Consider the following 19427-nt stretch of genomic DNA (forward strand, 5'->3'; position numbering starts at 1 on the left):
GTGGACTACCGAGGCCCTTGCTTTGCGTACACAATTTTCTAGATTTTTCCCATTGCGGTCAATTTGGCGAAGGGGGTGACAGCGAGGCCGCTCACGCCCCTCCCTAGCTCTCCTCTCCTGGGGGCCGACATCTCCTTGACTGCAGTGTGAAGGAGGGCTGGACTGAACTCTTCTCACTCTACCCTTTGACCTTTGCTGGAAGCGAAGAGGCAGAGAGAAATCCCCCTCTACAGAGAACCACTCTGTAACCTAACACATCTCTTAAACCCTTTCTCCCATCTATATGAGAGGGCTCATTAGGATCTCACCATCACGTGCCCTTTCCTCTTATAGCAATATCATAGCATCATCCACATTATCATCCTACACTGGCTCTAAAGGTGCATCATGGTGGCGTGTTTGTGTGCAGCCATGTGTGTGTAAATGGCCAATGTGTGCGGCGGAGAGCAGTCCGTGCATTGTGATTCATCAGTGGAGTGAGTGGAGATGAGCTGAGTGGAGAAGGAGACCACACTCAGGGCTGTGTCATCCCAGCGGTAGGCTCACTCTACCCCCTCTGAATCAACCTGCATCCATACCTCCCCCGGCGCCTCTCCTCTCACGGCTTACCAACAATCTTCTTAGATTCCAAGTCACCTCTCCATTCCACAAGTCTGTCTGGCGACAACACATAAGGGATATTACCGTTTCCCACGGCTGTACTTAGGCCTTGGTGAGTCATCGAGTGTTCAAGTGAGGGAACAGTACAGTGTGACTGTTTGACCCGGCCATATATCTGTATGTGGAACAGGGATCGGGAACGACAATGGGATAGGATGGGATATGGCCGAGCTTCTGTTGACAGATGAATCTCCCCTCGACGGAAAGGCTGAATGTGGAAAAATCTCATCACGTTAGCTTTTCTACGCCTATGCAAAGCGGCGGTGGGGTTTGAGCCGTTGTGCTTTAACGCAGGCCCTGTGCTCTGCCAGATTGCGAGCCAATTAAAGGTTATCAGAGCTCAAAATAACAGTATTGCAGGGGCGGCTGGCGGTCAGAGAGAAAAGATCTGAATAAAAATATTTGTAACGAGTGCGCTGAGAGTCGGGAAGCAAGTTCAGGGAGTGTTTTAATAAATACAAGAAACAACGAACATGAAACACAAACAACACCGGCATGAAAACAGAGTCAATAACACCTGAGGAAAGAACCAAGGGGAGTGACAGATATAGGGAAGACAATCAAGGAGGTGATGGAGGTGAAGGAGACCAGGTGAGTGTCAGGAGGCGCAGGTGCGCGAGACGATGGTGACAGGGGTGCGGGATAATCGGCAGCCTGATGACCTAGAGGCCGGAGAGGGGGTATACGTGACGATATTTCAACGCCGCCACACTTTCCTACTGTCTTTGAAGAGCCTCAGAGCAAAGAAGTGACCTTCCGTGGTGCTGTGTGTGTTTACTACTAAACCATCACGACAAAGGACAAATAAAATGCACATCTACAGGGTAATTGATCTCTTTTTCTGAGTGAGAAAGGCCGACAGACTGGTTGTGTTCCAGTCAAGACTGAGAGAACGCACGGTTCACTGCACAGGGACAATAGGAATGATAACTCCTAGTGGTCTAGCTCACAGAGACACAGACACTGCCAAGCTTACATGGAAATGTGCTACTTTTTAATTCACTTCCCATCCCCCCGTTTCTATATGCCTGCTACTTAACATTAGACAGAAACACACAAAAGGAAACGGGGCTGCAGGAGAGAAGTAATAAAAGGCCAGGGCGGGCGATGTCAACGCATATTGCACCTCTTGTGCCAAGCCAATGCAGCTCCACCTCAAACGAGCCGCCCCATTCACAATTATTCCGTTCTCCCTGACAAGGAATACAGAAGCAATGTGTAAATAGGGTACCGATAGCTAGATCATCAATCATGGCATAAGAGAAAGGGCAGGGGAAAGGAAGGTGGAGCTGGAGGGAGTTTTGCCAAGCCTTGTCCCACACCATCTATTATGAGTGGATGAATAGGAGGCCCTATGGTGTGGAAGAATGGGGTGATGCTCAGTTGTTCCAAAAAAATTAGATGGGGTCACCAGGCTACCTACCACACATTAAAACACAAAGGTGCATCTTGACGGACTACAATTGCCTAGCACACACACACATACATACAGACACACACACAAACACACATGTGCACGCAGTTCACACACATCCGCATGCATGCATACACACGCACATGCGCCCACCCAAGGGGGTCAGACGGTAGGTTGGACTGACCTGGATCAGTGATTCGCTCAGCCTCTCCTCGTCCACCTCCAGCACAATGTCCCGGATCTCTTCATAAGGCAGCCGGAATGAGCCCAGGAAAATTGCTGTTGTGATATAGAAAGGGAAGACAAGTCATTTTCCTCTTTCTTTTGTATTAGACCGGCAAGGTTCAAAAGAGAGCTTTCACCACTCATTGGCCCCTCAGAAAAAAAAACAGAGCCCAGAGCAAAACGAGCCCAGAGCAAAACGTGTCTCTTAGAAAAGTAATACACGTTCAGCTCTTTGATCGGATTGTTAGTGAAAACAAACATTTTGTGCACCAATTACCAGATAATGTATTGATGTGTCAATCTCCTAACTTTTGGTTAAACCACAGATTCAACATTCAACATAAGGACAGAATCTCAGGTAAGAAATGCCAAGTGGGTCTGGTGTGGTCAAGCGCATCGGCCCGGCTACATCTTAGCTAGGTTCCCAGTGAGAACGAGAGTTCTGAGAGTTAGATTGATGCGAAGAGAATGATTATTTCTCGGCAGGCATTCTCACCGGACACCCCAGGCTCCAGGTGGGCCTGGAGGATGCTCTCAAGGGGAATCTGGACATTTTGGCTGGTATGGGTGGGAGTCACCAGCGGAGGTCTGGTAATGAGTATCTTCACAGCACTGCTACAGCAGGCCCACTCTATGGCAGTCCACTCCCTCTGTACGTTCACATCTGGTATACAGGATAGCATACCTCTTGTCTAGGGTTGCACAATTCTGGTTACGTTACCAAATTCCTAGGATTTTCAGAAACAGGACTTATGGGAATTTGGGGAGTTACTATAATTTTGCAAGTTTACTCTGATCCATAATTATTTGAAAACAAATATAATAACTTCACTAAAGATCTCTCATATTATGCTCCAAAGGAAATGTCAGCCCAAAAATGAAGCTAGTTTCCAAAGACACATTTCCAAAGGGAATGTTTTGGCAGTAAGATTGTGTGATGAGTGAAAATGAAACACATATTATGAATTAAACACCTACTATGAATAAAGCTAACAATGAACATAACACACTTAATATCCGCTGCTAACCCAAAAAAGTAGGGTGTTTTGTGGCATGAGGAGCGAAACAAAACAAATTCCATAATTCAAGAGGCCGGATAGTGAGTCAAAGGTGTAAGGTCTGCTTCCAACTCACACCCTCAAAAAGGTACAGTTGAAATCGGAAGTTTACAAACACTTAGGTTGGAGTCATTAAAATTTGTGACAACTCCACAAATTTCTTGTTAACAAACTATAGTTTTGGCAAGTTGGTTAGGACATCTAGGACAAGTAATTTTTACTTGTTTAGGACAAGTAATTTTTCCAACAATTGTTTACAGACAGATTATTTCACTTAAAATTCACTGTATCACAATTCCAGTGGGTCAGACGTGTACATACACTAAGTTGACTGTGCCTTTAAACAGCTTGGAAAATTCCAGAAAATTATGTCATGGCTTTAGAAGCTTCTGATAGGCTAATTGACATCATTTGAGTCAATTGGAGTTGTACCTCTGGATGTATTTCAAGGCCTACCTTTAAACTCAGTGCCTCTTTGCTTGACATCATGGGGAAATCAAAATAAATCAACCAAGACCTCAGAATTTTTTTTGAAGACCTCCAGAAGTCTGGTTCATCCTTGGGAGCAATTTCCAAACGCCTGAAAGTACCACGTCCATCTGTACAAACAATAACACGCAAGCATAAACACCATGGGACCACGCAGCCGTCATACCGCTAAGGAAGGAGAAGCATCGTGTCTCCTAGAGATTAATGTACTTTGGTGCGAAAAGTGCCAATCAATCCCAGAACAACAGCAAAGGACCTTGTGAAGATGCTGGAGAAACAGGTACAAAAGTATCTATATCCACAGTAAAACGAGTTCTATATTAACATTACCTGAAAGGCCGCTCAGCAAGGAAGAAGCCACTGCTCCAAAACCGCCATTAAAAAAACCAGACTACGGTTTGCAACTGCACATGGGGAGAAAGATCATACTTTTTGGAGAAATGTCCTCTGGTCTGATGAAACAAAAATATAACTGTTTGGCCATAATGACCATCGTCATGTTTGGAGGAAAAAGGGGGAGGCTTGCAAGCCGAAGAACATCATCCCAACCGTGACGCACGGGGGTGGCAGCATCATGTTTTGGGGGTGCTTCACAAAATACAGTCGTGGCCAAAAGTTTTGAGAATGACACAAATATTAATTTCCACAATGTTTACTGCTTCAGTGTTTTTAGATATTTTTGTCAAATGTTACTATGGAATACTGAAGTATAATTACAAGCATTTCATACGTGTCAAAGGCTTTCATTGACAATTACATGAAGTTGATACAAAGAGTCAATATGTGCAGTGTTGACCCTTCTTTTTCAAGACCTCTGCAATCCGCCCTGGCATGCTGTCAATTTATTTCTGGGCCACATCCTGACTGATGGCAGCCCATTCTTGTATAATCAATGCTTGGAGTTTGTCAGAATTGGTGGGTTTTTGTTTGTCCACCCGCTTCTTGAGGATGGACCACAAGTTCTCAATGGTATTAAGGTCTGGGGAGGTTCCTGGCCATGGACCCAAAATATCAATGTTTTGTTCCCCGAGCCACTTTTGCCTTATGGCAAGGTGCTCCATCATGCTGGAAAAGGCATTGTTAGAAACCAAACTGTTCCTGGATGGTTGGGAGAAGTTGCTCTCGGAGGATGTGTTGGTACCATTCTTTATTCATGGCTGTGTTCTTGGCAAAATTGTGAGTGAGCCCACTCCCCTGGCAGAGACGCAACCCCACACATGAATGGTCTCAGGATGCTTTACTGTCTACTCCGGACAAGCTTTTTTCCAGATGCCCGGAAGCAGTTAATTTGCATGGCAAAGAGGGACTTTGCAATTAATTGCAATTCATCTGATCACTCTGTATAACATTCTGGAGTATTTGCAAATTGCCATCATACAAACTGAGGCAGCAGACTTTGAGAAAATTAATATTTGTGTCATTCTCAAAACTTTTGGCCACGACTGTAGATGGCATCATGAGGAAAGAAAATTGTGTGGATATATTGAAGCAACATCTCAAGACATCAGTCAGGAAGTTAAAGCTTGGTCGCAAATGGGTCTTCCAAATGGACAATGACCCCAAGCATATTTCCAAAGTTGTGGAAAAATGGCTTAAAGACAACAAAGTCAAGGTATTGGAGTGGCCATCACAAAGCCCTGATCTCAATCTCATAGTAAATGTGTGGGCAGAACTGATAAAGTGTGTGCGAGCATGGAGGCCTACAAACCTGACTCAGTTACACCAACTCTGTCAGGAGGAATTGGATAAAATTCATCCAACTTATTGTGGGAACCTTGTGGAAGGCTAACCGAAACGTTTGACCCAAGTTAAACAATTTAAAGGCAATGCTGCCAAATACTAATTGAGTGAATGTAAACTTCTGACCCACTGAGAATGTGATGAAATAAATAAAAGCTGAAATAAATCACTCTCTCTGCTATTATTCTCACATTTCACATTCTTAAAATAAAGTAGTGATCTTAACTGACCGAAGACAGGGAATTTTTACTAGGATTAAATGTCAGTAATTTGGCAAAGGTGTATGTAAACTTCCAACTTCAACTGTAGATCCCCTGAACGCAGCCCACTTTCCAGCCCACACTCTCAAACACCTAGATCTCCTGAACGCTCTCCAGATACAAATCACCTGAATTCTAATCACCTGTTCACACACCTGTATGTCATTATCACACACTATTTAGTTCAGTTCTTTGCACCCAATCAATGTGTGGTTTTGTAACACACGTCTTTCAGAGTGCTGGGTTTCCCGCAAGTTACTCCTCCCGTGTATGACCGTTTTTGCCTGCCTCACTAATGACGCCTTTTACCTCTTCCCTGCCTGTACTTTAGCCTATAGGATTTCCTGTTATCTACCTATTGCCTGATCTCCCGGACTACGTTACTAGCCTTCTCCCTGCCTGTATTGTTGCCCTTTTTGGACCCCCTATGTATTACCTTCTGCCTGCCGCTGGACCCAGCTGCGTGCCTCCTCCTGTGGTCCTTTACGATAAACACCAGCTGCGCCCTGCGCTTGAAACCAGCTCTCTGTCTCGCCTCGTGTTCATTACAAAAAGTTCTCAAAGTATGTTTTGAATTGTCAATTGTGGGAAGTTTAACAACTTGCATGAGAGTATTAAACACATTTGCTGTTATATTTTAATTGGTGGAAGAGAACGTTTCAGCTCATCTGTTGCGGCATTAGCATCATTTACACTCTTGCTCTGAGTGAGCTATTTGACTTGCCTTTCAACAAGTCTCTCCATGACAGATGCATACAGTAATTTAGCTCCAGTCTCACTGGGACACCATTGGATTCCTAATAAATTAATCAACAGTCCCAAAAACTTTAAATGGCTCTGAAAAACAATGAAGACATTATATAAATGTTGGCAAAGCATAGCATAGCATGCCTGACCCGATTCCCATCCAGTGCTTATCTCATCTCACTTCATGGATGCTTACAAAATGGCACCTTAATCTAACTATTCAAGTTAGCACACTTCTTTTGAGTCCTTTTCACCCTGGTCAAAGGAAGTGACTTTAGACAATAGGGTGCCAATTGGGAGATATCAGCGCAGACCGGGTGACAGAGTAAGAACCCCCACTCCTGTCTAATGTTACAGCTGGACTGCCTCCCACTGCTCCACACCCAGTCCCCAGGTTACAGTTAGAAATAAATAGTATTTTTTACAGCACAAATCCTGCTTAAGCAGTCTTTGAGGACAGAGGAGATCATTATAGTTGGACAAGGAGGATATTGAGAAACCTGGAGGAGGATGTAGGTGGTTAGTGCTCACAGGACTTAGTGGGCTTGAGTAGAATTCCTCATCCCAGTCATCATTTCACAACTTCCATTCGCAACATCAATGTCCAGTCAGTGTCCAGCTAGCTAAGAGAGGGAAAAGCACCACCACTGTTAGTTGAGTACATGGAACAGAGCCATATTCCCGAGGGGATGAGTGGGCGTGTGAGTGTGTAAGTATGCAATCAGCCACTCGAAAATCATCATGGCTCCATTGTCACATAGCCAATAAGAAGTACATACTGTAACCCTCTCTCACATACACTTAGGCAGACAAGCACATTTGTATTTGTATTTATTATGGATCCTCATTAGTCTCATTAGCTTCCTGGGGTCCAGCAAAATTAAGGCAGTTTATACAATTTAAAAACATTACAATACATCCACAGATTTCACAGCAGTGTGCCCTCAGGCCCCTACGCCACCACTACCACATATATACAGTACTAAATCCATGTGTATGTATAGTGCGTATGTTATCGTCTGTGTGTGTGTGTATGTGTGTATGCATGCATGTGTCTGTGCAAATGTTTTGTTGCTTCACACATGTTCCATAAGGTGTTTTTTAATCAGTTTTTTACATCTAATTGTACTGCTTGCGTCAGTTACTTGATGTGAAATAGAGTTATACGTAGTCATGGCTCTATGTAGTACTGTGTGCCTCCCATAGTCTGTTCTGGACTTGGGGACTGGGAAGAGACCTCTTGTGGCATGTCTTGTGGGGTATGCATGGGTGTCCGAGCTGTGTGCCAGTAGTTTAGACGGACAGCTCGGTGCATTCAACATGTCAATACCTCTCCTAACTAAAAGTAGTGATGAAATCAATATCTCCTCCACTTTCAGCCAGGAGAGATTGCCATGCATATTATTAATATTAGCTCTCTGTGTACATCCATGTTCTGAGCCAATTGCAATTTTCCTAGGTCATTTTTTGTGGCACCTGACCACACGACTGAACAGTAGTCAAGGTGCGACAAAACTAGAGCCTGTAAGACCTGCCTTGTTGTGTTGTTAAGAAGGCCCGAGCATCACTTTATTATAGACAGACTTCTCCCCATCTTAGCTACTACTGCATCAATATGTTTTGACCATGACAGTTTACAATCTAGTGTTACTCCAAGCAGTTTAGTCATCTCAACTTGCTCAATTTCCATATTATTTATTACAATATTTGGTTGAGGTTTAGGGTTTAGTGAGTGTTTTGTTCCAAATACAAACACTTTTACTTTTAGAAATATTTAGAAATAACTTATTCCTTGCCACCCACTCTGAAACTAACTGCAGCTCTTTGTTGAGTGTTGCAGTCATTTCAGTCGCTGTAGTAGATTACGTCTATAGTGTTGAGTCATATGCATACATAGAAACAAACTCTACTCAAAGTCAGTGGCATATTGTTAGTAAACATTGAAAAAAGTAAGGGACCTAAACAGCTACCCTGGGGAATTCCAGATTCAAACTGGATTATATTTGATAGGCTTCCATTAAAGAACACCCTCTGTGTTCTGTTAGACAAGTAACTCTTTATCCACATTATAGCAGGGGGTGTAAAGCCATAACACACATTTTTATAGCAGCAGACTATGATCAATAATGGCAAAAGCTGCACTGAAGTCTAACAAGACAGCCCCCACAATCATTTGATCATCAATTTCTCTCAGAAAATCATCAGTAATTTGTGTAAGTGCTGTGCTTGTTGAGTGTCATTCCCTATAGAGCATGCTAAAATTATGTTGTCAATTTGTTTACTGTAAAATAGCATTGTATCTGGTCAAACACAATTTTCCGGTATTTTTTTTGCCTGGTAACAGGCTGATTGGTCGGCTATTTGAGACAGTAAAGGGGGCTTTACTATTCTTGGGTAGCGGAATGACTTTAGCTTCCCTCCAGGCCTGAGGGCACACACTCTCTAGTAGGCTTAAATTGAAGATGTGGCAAATAGGAGTGGCAATACCATCTGCTATTATCCTCAGTAATTTTAAAACTAGATTGTCAGTCCCCGGTGGCTTGTCAGTGTTGATAGACAACAATACTTTTTTCACCTCTTCCACACTGACTTTACGGAACTCAAAAGTACAATTATTGTCTTTCATAATTTGGTACGATATAATTGGATGTGTAGTGTCAGCGTTTGTTGCTGGCATGTCATACATCTGATTCAATGAATGAAGGAGCCGAGTTGGCTTTTTTCCCCAAAATGTCATTTAAGGTGCCCCAAAGCTTTTTACTATCATTATTTATCTTTGTTTCATCGTGTAGTTTATATATATTTTTTTAAATTTAGTTTAGTCACATGATTTCTTAATTTGCAGTACGTTTGCCAATCAGTTGTGCTGCCAGACTTAATTGCCATACCTTTTGCCTATCCTTCTCAACCATACAATTTTTCAAATCCTCATCAATCCAAGGGGATTTAACAGTTTTTAGAGTCATATTCTTAACAGGTGCGTGCTTATTAGTAACTGGAATAAGTAGTTTCATAAAAGTGTCAAGTGCAGCATCTGGTTGCTCCTCATTACACACCACAGACCAGCAAATATTATTTACATCATCACAACATATGAATCACTACAAAACTTATTGTATGACCTCTTATACACTATGTTAGGCCCAGCCTTTGGAACTTTGGTTTTCCTAGATATGGCTATTATATTGTGATCACTAAAACACTGGATTTGGATACTGCATTGAAGAAAATATGTGCAGTGTTAGTAAAAATGTGATCACTACATGTTGATGATTGAATTCCTGTGCTGTTTGTAACTACCCTGGTAGATTGACTGACAACCTGATCCAGGTTGCAAATCAAATCAAATCCAAATGAATTTGTCACATACACATGGTTAGCAGATGTTAATGTGAGTGTAGCGAAATGCTTGTGCTTCTAGTTCCGACCATGCAGTAATATCTCACAAGTAATCTAACCTAACAATTTCACAACAACTACCTTATACACACAAGTGTAAAGGAATGAATAAGAATATGTACATACAAATATATGAATGAGCGAAGGCCGAACGGCAGAGGCAAGATGCAGTAGGTGGTATATAATACAGTATATACATATGAGATGAGTAATGTAGGGCATGTAAACATTATATAAAGTGGCATTGTTTAAAGTGGCTAGGGAAACATTTATTACATAGATTTTTCATTATTAAAGTGGCTAGAGATGAGTCAGTATGTTGGCAGCAGCCACTCAATGTTAGTGATGGCTGTTTAACAGTCTGATGGCCTTGAGATAGAAGCTGTTTTTCAGTCTCTCGGGCCCCGCTTTGATGCACCTGTACTGACCTCGCCTTCTGGATGATAGCGGGGTGAACAGGCAGTGGCTCAGGTGGTTGTTGTCCTTGATGATCTCTTTGGCCTTCCTGTGACATCGGGTGGTGTAGGTGTCCTGGAGGGCAGGTAGTTTGCCCTGCGTTGTGCAGACCTCACTACCCTCTGGAGAGCCTTACGGTTGTGGGCGGAGCAGTTGCCGTACCAGGCGGTGATACAGCCCGACAGGGTGCTCTCGATTGTGCATCTGTAAAAGTTTGTGAGTGTTTTCGGTGACAAGCCAAATTTCTTCAGCCTCCTGAGGTTGAAGAAGCGCTGCTGCACTTTCTTCACCACACTGTCTGTGTGTGTGGACCATTTCAGTTTGTCCGTGATGTGAACGCCGGTGGGGGACATTTTGGATCCTTCCCTCTTGAGGGACTTTCACCGCCTCCACCCGGATCGCCCTGCTCCTCGCCCTCCGGGTCGCCCTCGAGGCCGGGGTCGGCGCGCTGCGGGAGCCGTGCGTCAGGGGGGGGGGGGGGGGGGTACTGTCACGAATCCCGCCGAAGATGGTGCCTCTTCCCGGTCGGGCGGCGCTCGGCGGTCGTCGTCTCCGGCCTACTAGCTGCCACCGATCCCCGATCCCCTTTTCTGTTTCATTTAGTTTTGTCTGATTTGTTGCACCTGTTTTGTGTTTAGGTTTATTGTGGGCTATTTAAACCCAGTTGGCTCGACGACTTTTGTGCGGGCTTGTTTTTCTGTTGGTGGTGTTTGTTCATTCCTGTGGTCTGTTCCATTTCGGATTAGTCCTGTTTGTTTTGGACTGAGACTTTATGTGCCCTTGTTTTGTGTGGCATGACCGTCTCTCTGAGATTTTTGGAATATTAAATCCACGTCTTTTCTGACTACCCTGCTCTCTGCGCCTGACTCCTTCACTCACCACGTTTGGAACTGTGACAAGGACGGGTAGCCTATCCTCATCAGAGAGGTCTTTGAAACCTTGAATAAGGGTTTCAAATTTGGGAAAATGACACTCTCTAATTATTTTATATTTATATTTGAAATTTTTTCAGGAAATGCATTTCCGTCTCAGGTTCTGCTGTTGTGCAGTGGTTGCACAACCTTTCCTCTACAGGGGGCCAGGTTTTCCTGTGTACAGCCTTCTCAATGACAAGGCTGTACTCACTGAGCCTGTACTTTGTCAAGGTTTTGATCAGTAACCATGGTCAAATATTTAGCCACGGTGTACTGTCGATTTAGGGCCAGATAGCACTGCATTTTGCGTTGTGTTTGTGCTTGTGTTTCCCAATAAGCAATGTAGTTTTGTTTTGACTGTGTTGTAATTTGGTTTATTCTGATTGATTGGATGTTCTGGTCCTGAGGCTTCAGTGTGTTAGTAGAACACGTTTGTGAACTCAGCCCCAGGACCAGCTGGATGAGGGAACTATTTTCTTTGCTCAGCTCTTGGCATTGCAGGGCTTGGTAATGATATGAGAGGGGGTCACTGTATTTTAGATGTTTCCAAAACTTAATTGCTCTTTTTTGAGTTTTTATTATTAGTGGATATTGGCCTAATTCTGCCCTGCATGCATTGTTTGTAGTTTTCCTCTGGACATGTAGAAGAATCTTACAGAACTCTGCATGCAGGGTTTCAATGGGGTGTTTGTCCCATTTGATGAAATCTCGTTTTGCAAGAGGACCCCACACCTCGCTGCCATGAAGTGCAATTGATTCAATGACATATTCAATTAGTTGTAGCCAAATTTTAATAGGTTTTTCAATTTGAATTTGCTTTTTAATGGCGTAGAATGCCCTGCGTGCTTTCTCTCTCAGTTCATTCACTGCCTCATTAAGGTGTCCAGTTGAGCTTATTTTTAAACGTAAGTAGTTGTAGTGTGTACAGTACTCTATATATTTTGTACCAATTGAGAACGTTGGTCTAATTCCCTGAGATCTGGATCTTCTCTGGAAAATCATTATTTTAATATTTTTTGGGTTTACTGCCAGGGCCCAGGTCTGGCAGTACTGCTCTAGCAGGTTCATGCTCTGCTGTAGGCCATGTGCTGTGGGTGACAGCAGACATAGTTCATCTGCGAAGAGTAGGCATTTAACTTCTGAATTGTGGAGACTAACACCAGGGGCTGAGGATTTTTCTAGAATAATGGCCAATTCGTTAATGTAAATATTGAAGAGTGCAGGGCTCAGATTGCAACCCTGGCGAAGGCCCCGCCCGTGGTTAAAGAATTCTGTTATTTTCTTACCAATTTTAATGCTGCACGTATTGCCAGTATACATTGATTTAATTATGTCATATGTTTTACCCCCTACACCACTTTCAATAACTTTGTAGAACAGTCCTGTATGCCAAATAGAATCAAATGCTTTTTGGAAGTCGATAAAGCAAGTGTATATTTTGGTATTATTTTGGTGGACATGTTTATCTATCAGGGTGTGTATGGTGTAAATATGATCAGTTGTGCAATGTTTTGGTATACATCCAATTTGGCTTTTACTCAAGACATTGTGCTTATTAAGGAAGTTTAGAACTCTTACATTGATAATACTACAGAAAACCTTCCCCAGGTTACTGTTCACACAAATGCCTCTGTAATTGTTAGGGTCAAATTTGTCTCCGTTCTTAAAGATTGGGGTTATGAGTCCTTGATTCCAGATGTCAGGGAAATAACCTACACTCAGGATCAAATTAAACAGGTTAAATATGGCCAATTGAATTTTTGCACTAGTGAGTTTGAGCATTTCATGTAGGATGCCATCAGGTCCGCATGCCTTTTTAAATTTGAGAGCCTGAAGTTTCTTATAGAGCTCCTGGTCAGTAATTGGGGAGTCCAGATGGATTTTGATTGTCCTTTATAACTATTTCTAATCCATTCAACTTCTCGTGAATTTGGCGTTGTTCTGCGTTTGTGTCAATTTGAACAGTGTTGTAGAGTGTTTTAAAATGGGTTGTCCATATGTCACCATTTTGTATTGCTAATTCCTCTTGTTTAGATTTATTTATTTTTGCTTTTTTGGTTCTGAGTGTACGTTTATAGAGTTTTAAAGTCTCACAGTAATGAAGGCGTAATTCACCATTATTTGGGTCTCTGTGCTTTTGGTTGGATAGTTTTCTACGTTTTTTCCTTATAATTTTACAATCTGCATCAAACCAGTTCTCTCAAAACAAACTTCTCTCTCTCTCTCTCTCTCTCTCTCTCTCTCTCTCTCTCTCTCTCTCTCTCTCTCTCTCTCTCTCTCTCTCTCTCTCTCTCTCTCTCTCTCTCTCTCTCTCTCTCTCTCTCTCTCTCTCTCTCTCTCTCTCTCTCTCTCTCTCTCTCTCTCTCTCTCTCTCTCTCTCTCTCTCTCTCTCTCTCATTAGAGGTTAAAGGGCAGTGACTGTGGATGACTGGAGGCGAATGGAGGAGCTGTGTAATGGCACATGTTCCCCTAAGTCGTCACTGTGCCATACCGGAGGTGAGATCCCCTACCCTTGTCGTCATCGCTTCCTGCCAAATATGAGACCCATCTGCTGTGGTGATAATCAAACATGGCAGGAACACTAGTTGTCGTCGTCACCCTCCCACACACACACTCCCACATACACACTCCCACATACACACTCAAACACATGTGAATACACACACACACTAGACACATGCACCCAGAAACAGGCAGGCACACACACCCCTTACACCCACACAAGTGAGGTTCGCGGCCCCCATTCCCAACACCAAAACCTGCTTTATTGCCTCCTGATGAAATCATTGATATGTTCATCACAAAGGAACAGTGACAATATGAATCAATACTTAATACTGTACCTCATTGTCAACACAACTGCTATCAGAGTCAGAGAGTAGGAGGAAATTAGGGGGGTTTGGGGATAAGTTGCTATTTCTGGGATTGCATCTCCCCCGGTTTTGACATACAAGTTTAGCCCCCACTTGTGTCCCCACCCCCCCAACAGCTCCTTGGAGATTTAAAGTATCTCCCCCCATAAATATATTTATCTTGTGTTGATGTATTCTGTTTCAGATCTGGTAAAAACAACAAACAGGGATAGACAAGGGAAGAAGTGGAGTTTAGGTGACCTGCTATTTTAGCATTTAAAGCATGCATATTGCATGAGGTGTTATCAGAGGTATTGCATATCTAAGGTAGGGGATATCTAGAGTAAACGCCATAAAAATTGCATTCTCATGCTCCCCTCATCAATCTCAGAGAAACTATGTCATGGCCACCCCTCTCAATGGATAATGAATTCATCCGCACACTTGTGAAGGCAGGGAGGGAGGATTCACAAGGATGGAAAAGGGGTGGACTGGGAGCTGTCAAAGTGACAGAGGGTTCCCCTGGGGAGGGTATAAGCCATCTATCGATAACCAATATCTGGCAAGAGTTGATAAGCAAGTTTGGGAAAAGCCAGCCTATAGCCTGACATCTCATATAGCCTGGAATCCAAACGGAATACCCTTATGTCACAACCTGATCTGTTTCACCTTGTGATTGTCTCCACCCCCCTCCAGGTGTCGCCTATCTTCCCCATTATCCCCTGTGTATGTATACCTGTGTTCTCTGTTTGTCTGTTGCCAGTTTGTCTTGCTTGCTTTTCCCAGTCTCTCTTTTTCTTGCCCTCCTGGTTTTGAACCTTGGCTGTCCTGACTCTGAGCCTGCCTGCCTGACCACTCTGCCTGCCTGACCACTCTGCCTGCCCCTGACCCTGAGCCTGCCTGCCGTCCAGTACCGTTACCCCACCTCTGGTTTACTGACCTCTGCCTGCCTTGACCTGTCTATTGCCTGCCCCTGTTGGAATATTAAACCATTGCCAATTCGATGTGTCTGCATCTGGGTTTTACCTTGATTCCTGAAACATTCAATTTCACTGCAGAAGTGAAGTCAACAGAAAAACTCAAATATATTCAGCATGGATTCCAGGCTATGATAATGTGGGCTATGCTACCATGAGAAAGTTAAACTGGAATCCAAACGGAATATTGCTCCATTGCACTGATTAAGTTTGGTCAACCAATAGAAAAAAAAATAGATCGTATGTGTCATGTGATACAGGAAGAAGTCTAAATGTGCAGAGGTCAGAGGTGGAGAGAGATACAGTGATGGCGTTGCTCGCAGCATATGGTCCACACCTGCTGCTAGGGATGATGACAACATAAACGCCCAGATTTGTCTCTTGGTCTTGTTATGCGTTGATTTTACAAATAGTATCAGAGGGGGCTGGGACTTAATTCATTTGTAGCAGCGATGACCCCCAGCCTATTGCCAAGAAAGCACTTACCCATGGCTCAGGTAAAACAATGTACGTGTTAAATGCATTAGAAATGTTTGTAGGGTATGCAAATGTGTGTAATCATGATACTAAGAACATTTGTCATCATAAGCATGTAAATTGGTTGACAGTCCTAAAGCGCAATAGCCCAATGTGCTATAGGAGTTACATGGCACGTGTACTCTTAATGTAATATGTGTTTATAAAACACACTGTGCCCCATAGGGGCCTGATGCTAGTAGGTATTGACCGTCCAAAAGCGCAATAGCCCTATGTGCTGAGTTATATGACACAGGTACTCTGAATGTAACATGTATTTGTAAAATGCACTTTGTCCAATTGAGCCCAAATTCTAGTAGCTAATAGCCTCAAATTATGTTTTGATAACCAGTTTTCACAATTCAATTATACCGTTCCTGGGACATAGGGAGAACGGGTTCTCAGATTGGCAAGACTAATAAAGACTAATAAACTTACACAAATTCTGTGCCGTCTTGCCGTCCAAGATTCGCAGCTCCTTCGCCTTTTTCTTGAACTGGGTCATCCTGGCGTCTGTCTCATCCACCTCCTTTTTCACTGTAGAAGGAATAGAAGGGATGCATATTCAGTTGTGATGAACAGAACTGGTGTGTGGAAAGTGCAAGCATGTATGGGACCGATAAGCAATGAGGAAATGTTTTCTTTAGTATATTTCTCTAACTCACATTTTTTTTACATAATGACCATTATTCAGAGTTTCTTTACAAAACATATGTTAACTGTATATCAAGAGCACCCAAGGTGACAATACATATGGGAGCCTTACGGTTCTATGCATGAGACCTGTACACATATGGAGAAACATCAATAGACAAAGGGGTGTTGAAAGGAGTAAACAAGTGATGAAAGGACCTTTAACCCAACACAGGAACACACCCATCTGACCAATCGAAACCAAGTAAAGAGACTCGACGTCGACCGATTAATCAAGTTTTCAAAACAAATCGGTATTCGGCATTTTTGGACGCCGATTATGGCTGATTACGTTGCACTCCACGAGGAGACTGAGTGGTAGGCTGACCACCTGTTACTGAGTGGTAGGCTGACCACCTGCTGCGAGTGCAGCAAGGAACCAATGTAAGTTGCTAGCTAGCATTAAACTTATCTTAAAAAAAACAATCAATCTTAACATAATCACTAGTTAACTACACATGGTTGATGATATTACTACTACTACTACTACTAAATTGTGTCACTTCTCTTGTGTTCTGTGCAAGCTGAGTCAGGGTATATGCAGCAGTTTGGGCTGCCTGGCTCGTTGCGAACTGTGTGAAGACCATTTCTTCCTAACAAAGACCGTAATTCATTTGCCAGAATTTTATATAATTATGACGTAACATTGAAGGTTGTGCAATATAACAGCAATATTTGTTCGATAAAATACGGAACGGTTCCATATTTCACTGAAAGATTAAATGTTTTGTTTTTGAAATTATAGTTTCCGGATTTGACCATATTAATGACCTAAGGTTCGTATTTATGTGTGTTTATTATATTATAATTAAGTCTATGATTTGAAATTTGATAGAGCAGTCTGACTGAGCGGTGGTAGGTAGCAGCATGCTTGTAAGCATTCATTCAAACAGCACTTTCCTGCGTTTGCCAGCAGCTCTTTGCAATGCTGCAGCGCTGTTTATGACTTCAAGCCTATCAACTCCCGAGATTAGGCTGGCAATACTATAGTGCCTATAAGAACATCCAATAGTCAAAGGTTTATGAAATACAAATTGTATAGAGATAAATAGTCCTATAATTCCTATAATAACTACAACCTAAATATTCTTAACTGGGAATATTGAAGACTCATGTTAAAAGGAACCACCAGCTTTCATATGTTCTCATGTTCTGAGAAAGAAACTTAAACGTTTGTTTTTTTACAAGGCACATATTGCACTTTTACTTTCTTCTCTAACACTGTTTTTGCATTATTTAAACCAAATTGAACATGTTTCACTATTTATTTGAGACTAAATATATTTATCTTTTGTATTATATTAAGTTAAAATAAAAAAGTGTTCATGCAGTATTGTTGTAATTGTCATTATTGCAAATATATATATATATAAAAATTGTTTGATTAATCGGTATCGGCTTTTTTTGGTCCTCCAATAATCGGTATCGGCATTGAAAAATCCTGATCGGTCGACCTCTAAAAGAGACACTAAAAGAGAAACTGTCAGTTTCTCGTACATTCATGCATAATACTAATGTAAACCCTGGTCTGCTGAAGCAAGCTTGCAGTAGCAGCTTGTGTGTGTGTGTGTGTGTGTGTGTGGTTGCATGATTGTGCATGTGTCTGCATCTGTGTGTGTGTGTACATGTGTGTAGATAGTTGACAAACATAGATACCCTTCCCCAAGGCTCGCTCTGCCAGCCTCCCAAAGCCAGGGAGATAATTGTGTTCCCAGTGTAATCCTGGAGAGCGCCACACACTGCTGCTCGACTTAGCACACAGGCAGGCAGGCAGCACACAGGCAACCCACAGCATTAATATCATACGTGTCGGACTCAGAAGACCGGCCCCAATCTGAACGACTGTGAGTCGGGGAGATTCCACACGGTATAGGTGACGCCATGTGTCCGACGCTATGTGTCAGCGAATCATCCGTCTGAAGTTTACTTAAGCATGTACGCAAAGTCGCAAAAACACAGACAGACATACATACGGAAAGACACAGACAGATGTGTACAAGCATGCACACACCAGGTTTGGGGTCAATTCAAATTAAAGTCAGTCAATTCAGGAGACTTCCTGAATTGAGTCATTTTAATTCAAATGGACCCCAGCAAGCACACACATACACATGAGCTACAATCACAGAGCCTCTTTGCTGGGGAGCCACCACTCAGGAATGAGCATCTTCTCTTTAAACGGGAAGGAGGGAGAGAGAGGAAAGAGGGTGGGGTAGTGGTAACAGGTGGAGACAATGGTAACATCAGGAGAAGGAGAGAAGCAGAATCCTCCGTTTCAGCCCCCCAACCACCCCACCCTTCCATCCCCTCAAGATGGCTTGTGGGAGCAGAAGCACGCCTAGCCGCTAATCATCACAACTCCTCTATTTATTTAAGCCCAAGGTGGGACTCTCCCAGGAAATACCCAGAACAAACAACCAGCTCCCCAGAAAGTATATGCATATTTGAAGAAACAATCAAAGAGGCAAAAACAGCCGGTAGAGAGGAGAAGATGTTGCTAGAGGCGCCAGGCACAACCAGCCTCAGCCTCTTTCCCAGGCAGCCTGTCAACATAACACTTCAGGGAAGATAGTGTTTATACTATACACTGTGCTGCTGGAATAGGGAGGTGGAATAGGGAGGGTGATTCAATACTATGATCTAACCGCTCAAAACTGGTCTAGAGTCAGACCTCAGTTATGACACATTTAAAGAATGAGTACTAACAACCTTGATATAGATAGATAGGAAGACACATTCTCAAATGTCTTGTGGATAGAAACAAAGCGTAGGAGTGAAACAACGTATGAACTTTTGAAAAAACCCTACAGAAGTATTCAATAATGACCGACCTATAATGTGTTCCATGAAAATATGGGCCAAACAAAATGGATGCATGGCTGTTTAAGGAAACAATAATAGGTGAAGGGTTGTAGAACACAGTGTAGAACTTACACTCCATCTGGAGGCATTGTATTTCTTCCTGGAAAACAACTGTTACAGGAAAGCCTCCACAAAAAAAAAAAATGTGAAACTGTAATCCGAGGA

The 19427-nt window shown here is 42.8% G+C and overlaps 2 protein-coding genes across 5 annotated transcripts in view; both read right to left on the reverse strand.

Moving 5' to 3' along the window:
* Positions 1 to 19427, reverse strand: part of LOC139580189 (protein diaphanous homolog 2-like) — a 643765-nt gene that overhangs the window by 289306 nt on the left and 335032 nt on the right. For all 4 annotated transcript variants that reach the window (XM_071408766.1, XM_071408767.1, XM_071408768.1 and 1 more), the window contains 2 exons: positions 16146 to 16244; positions 2259 to 2353 (listed from right to left, as the gene is read on the reverse strand). In XM_071408766.1, the coding sequence (XP_071264867.1) occupies positions 2259 to 2353; positions 16146 to 16244 (194 nt within the window). The remainder of the gene's footprint in view (positions 1 to 2258; positions 2354 to 16145; positions 16245 to 19427) is intronic.
* LOC139580191 (uncharacterized) overlaps positions 1 to 19427 on the reverse strand; it is a 222460-nt gene that overhangs the window by 186434 nt on the left and 16599 nt on the right. The gene's annotated exons all lie outside the window — the stretch shown is intronic.

The sequence above is a fragment of the Salvelinus alpinus genome, chromosome 7 (genome assembly GCF_045679555.1).
Source record: "Salvelinus alpinus chromosome 7, SLU_Salpinus.1, whole genome shotgun sequence".
NCBI lineage: Eukaryota > Metazoa > Chordata > Actinopteri > Salmoniformes > Salmonidae > Salvelinus > Salvelinus alpinus.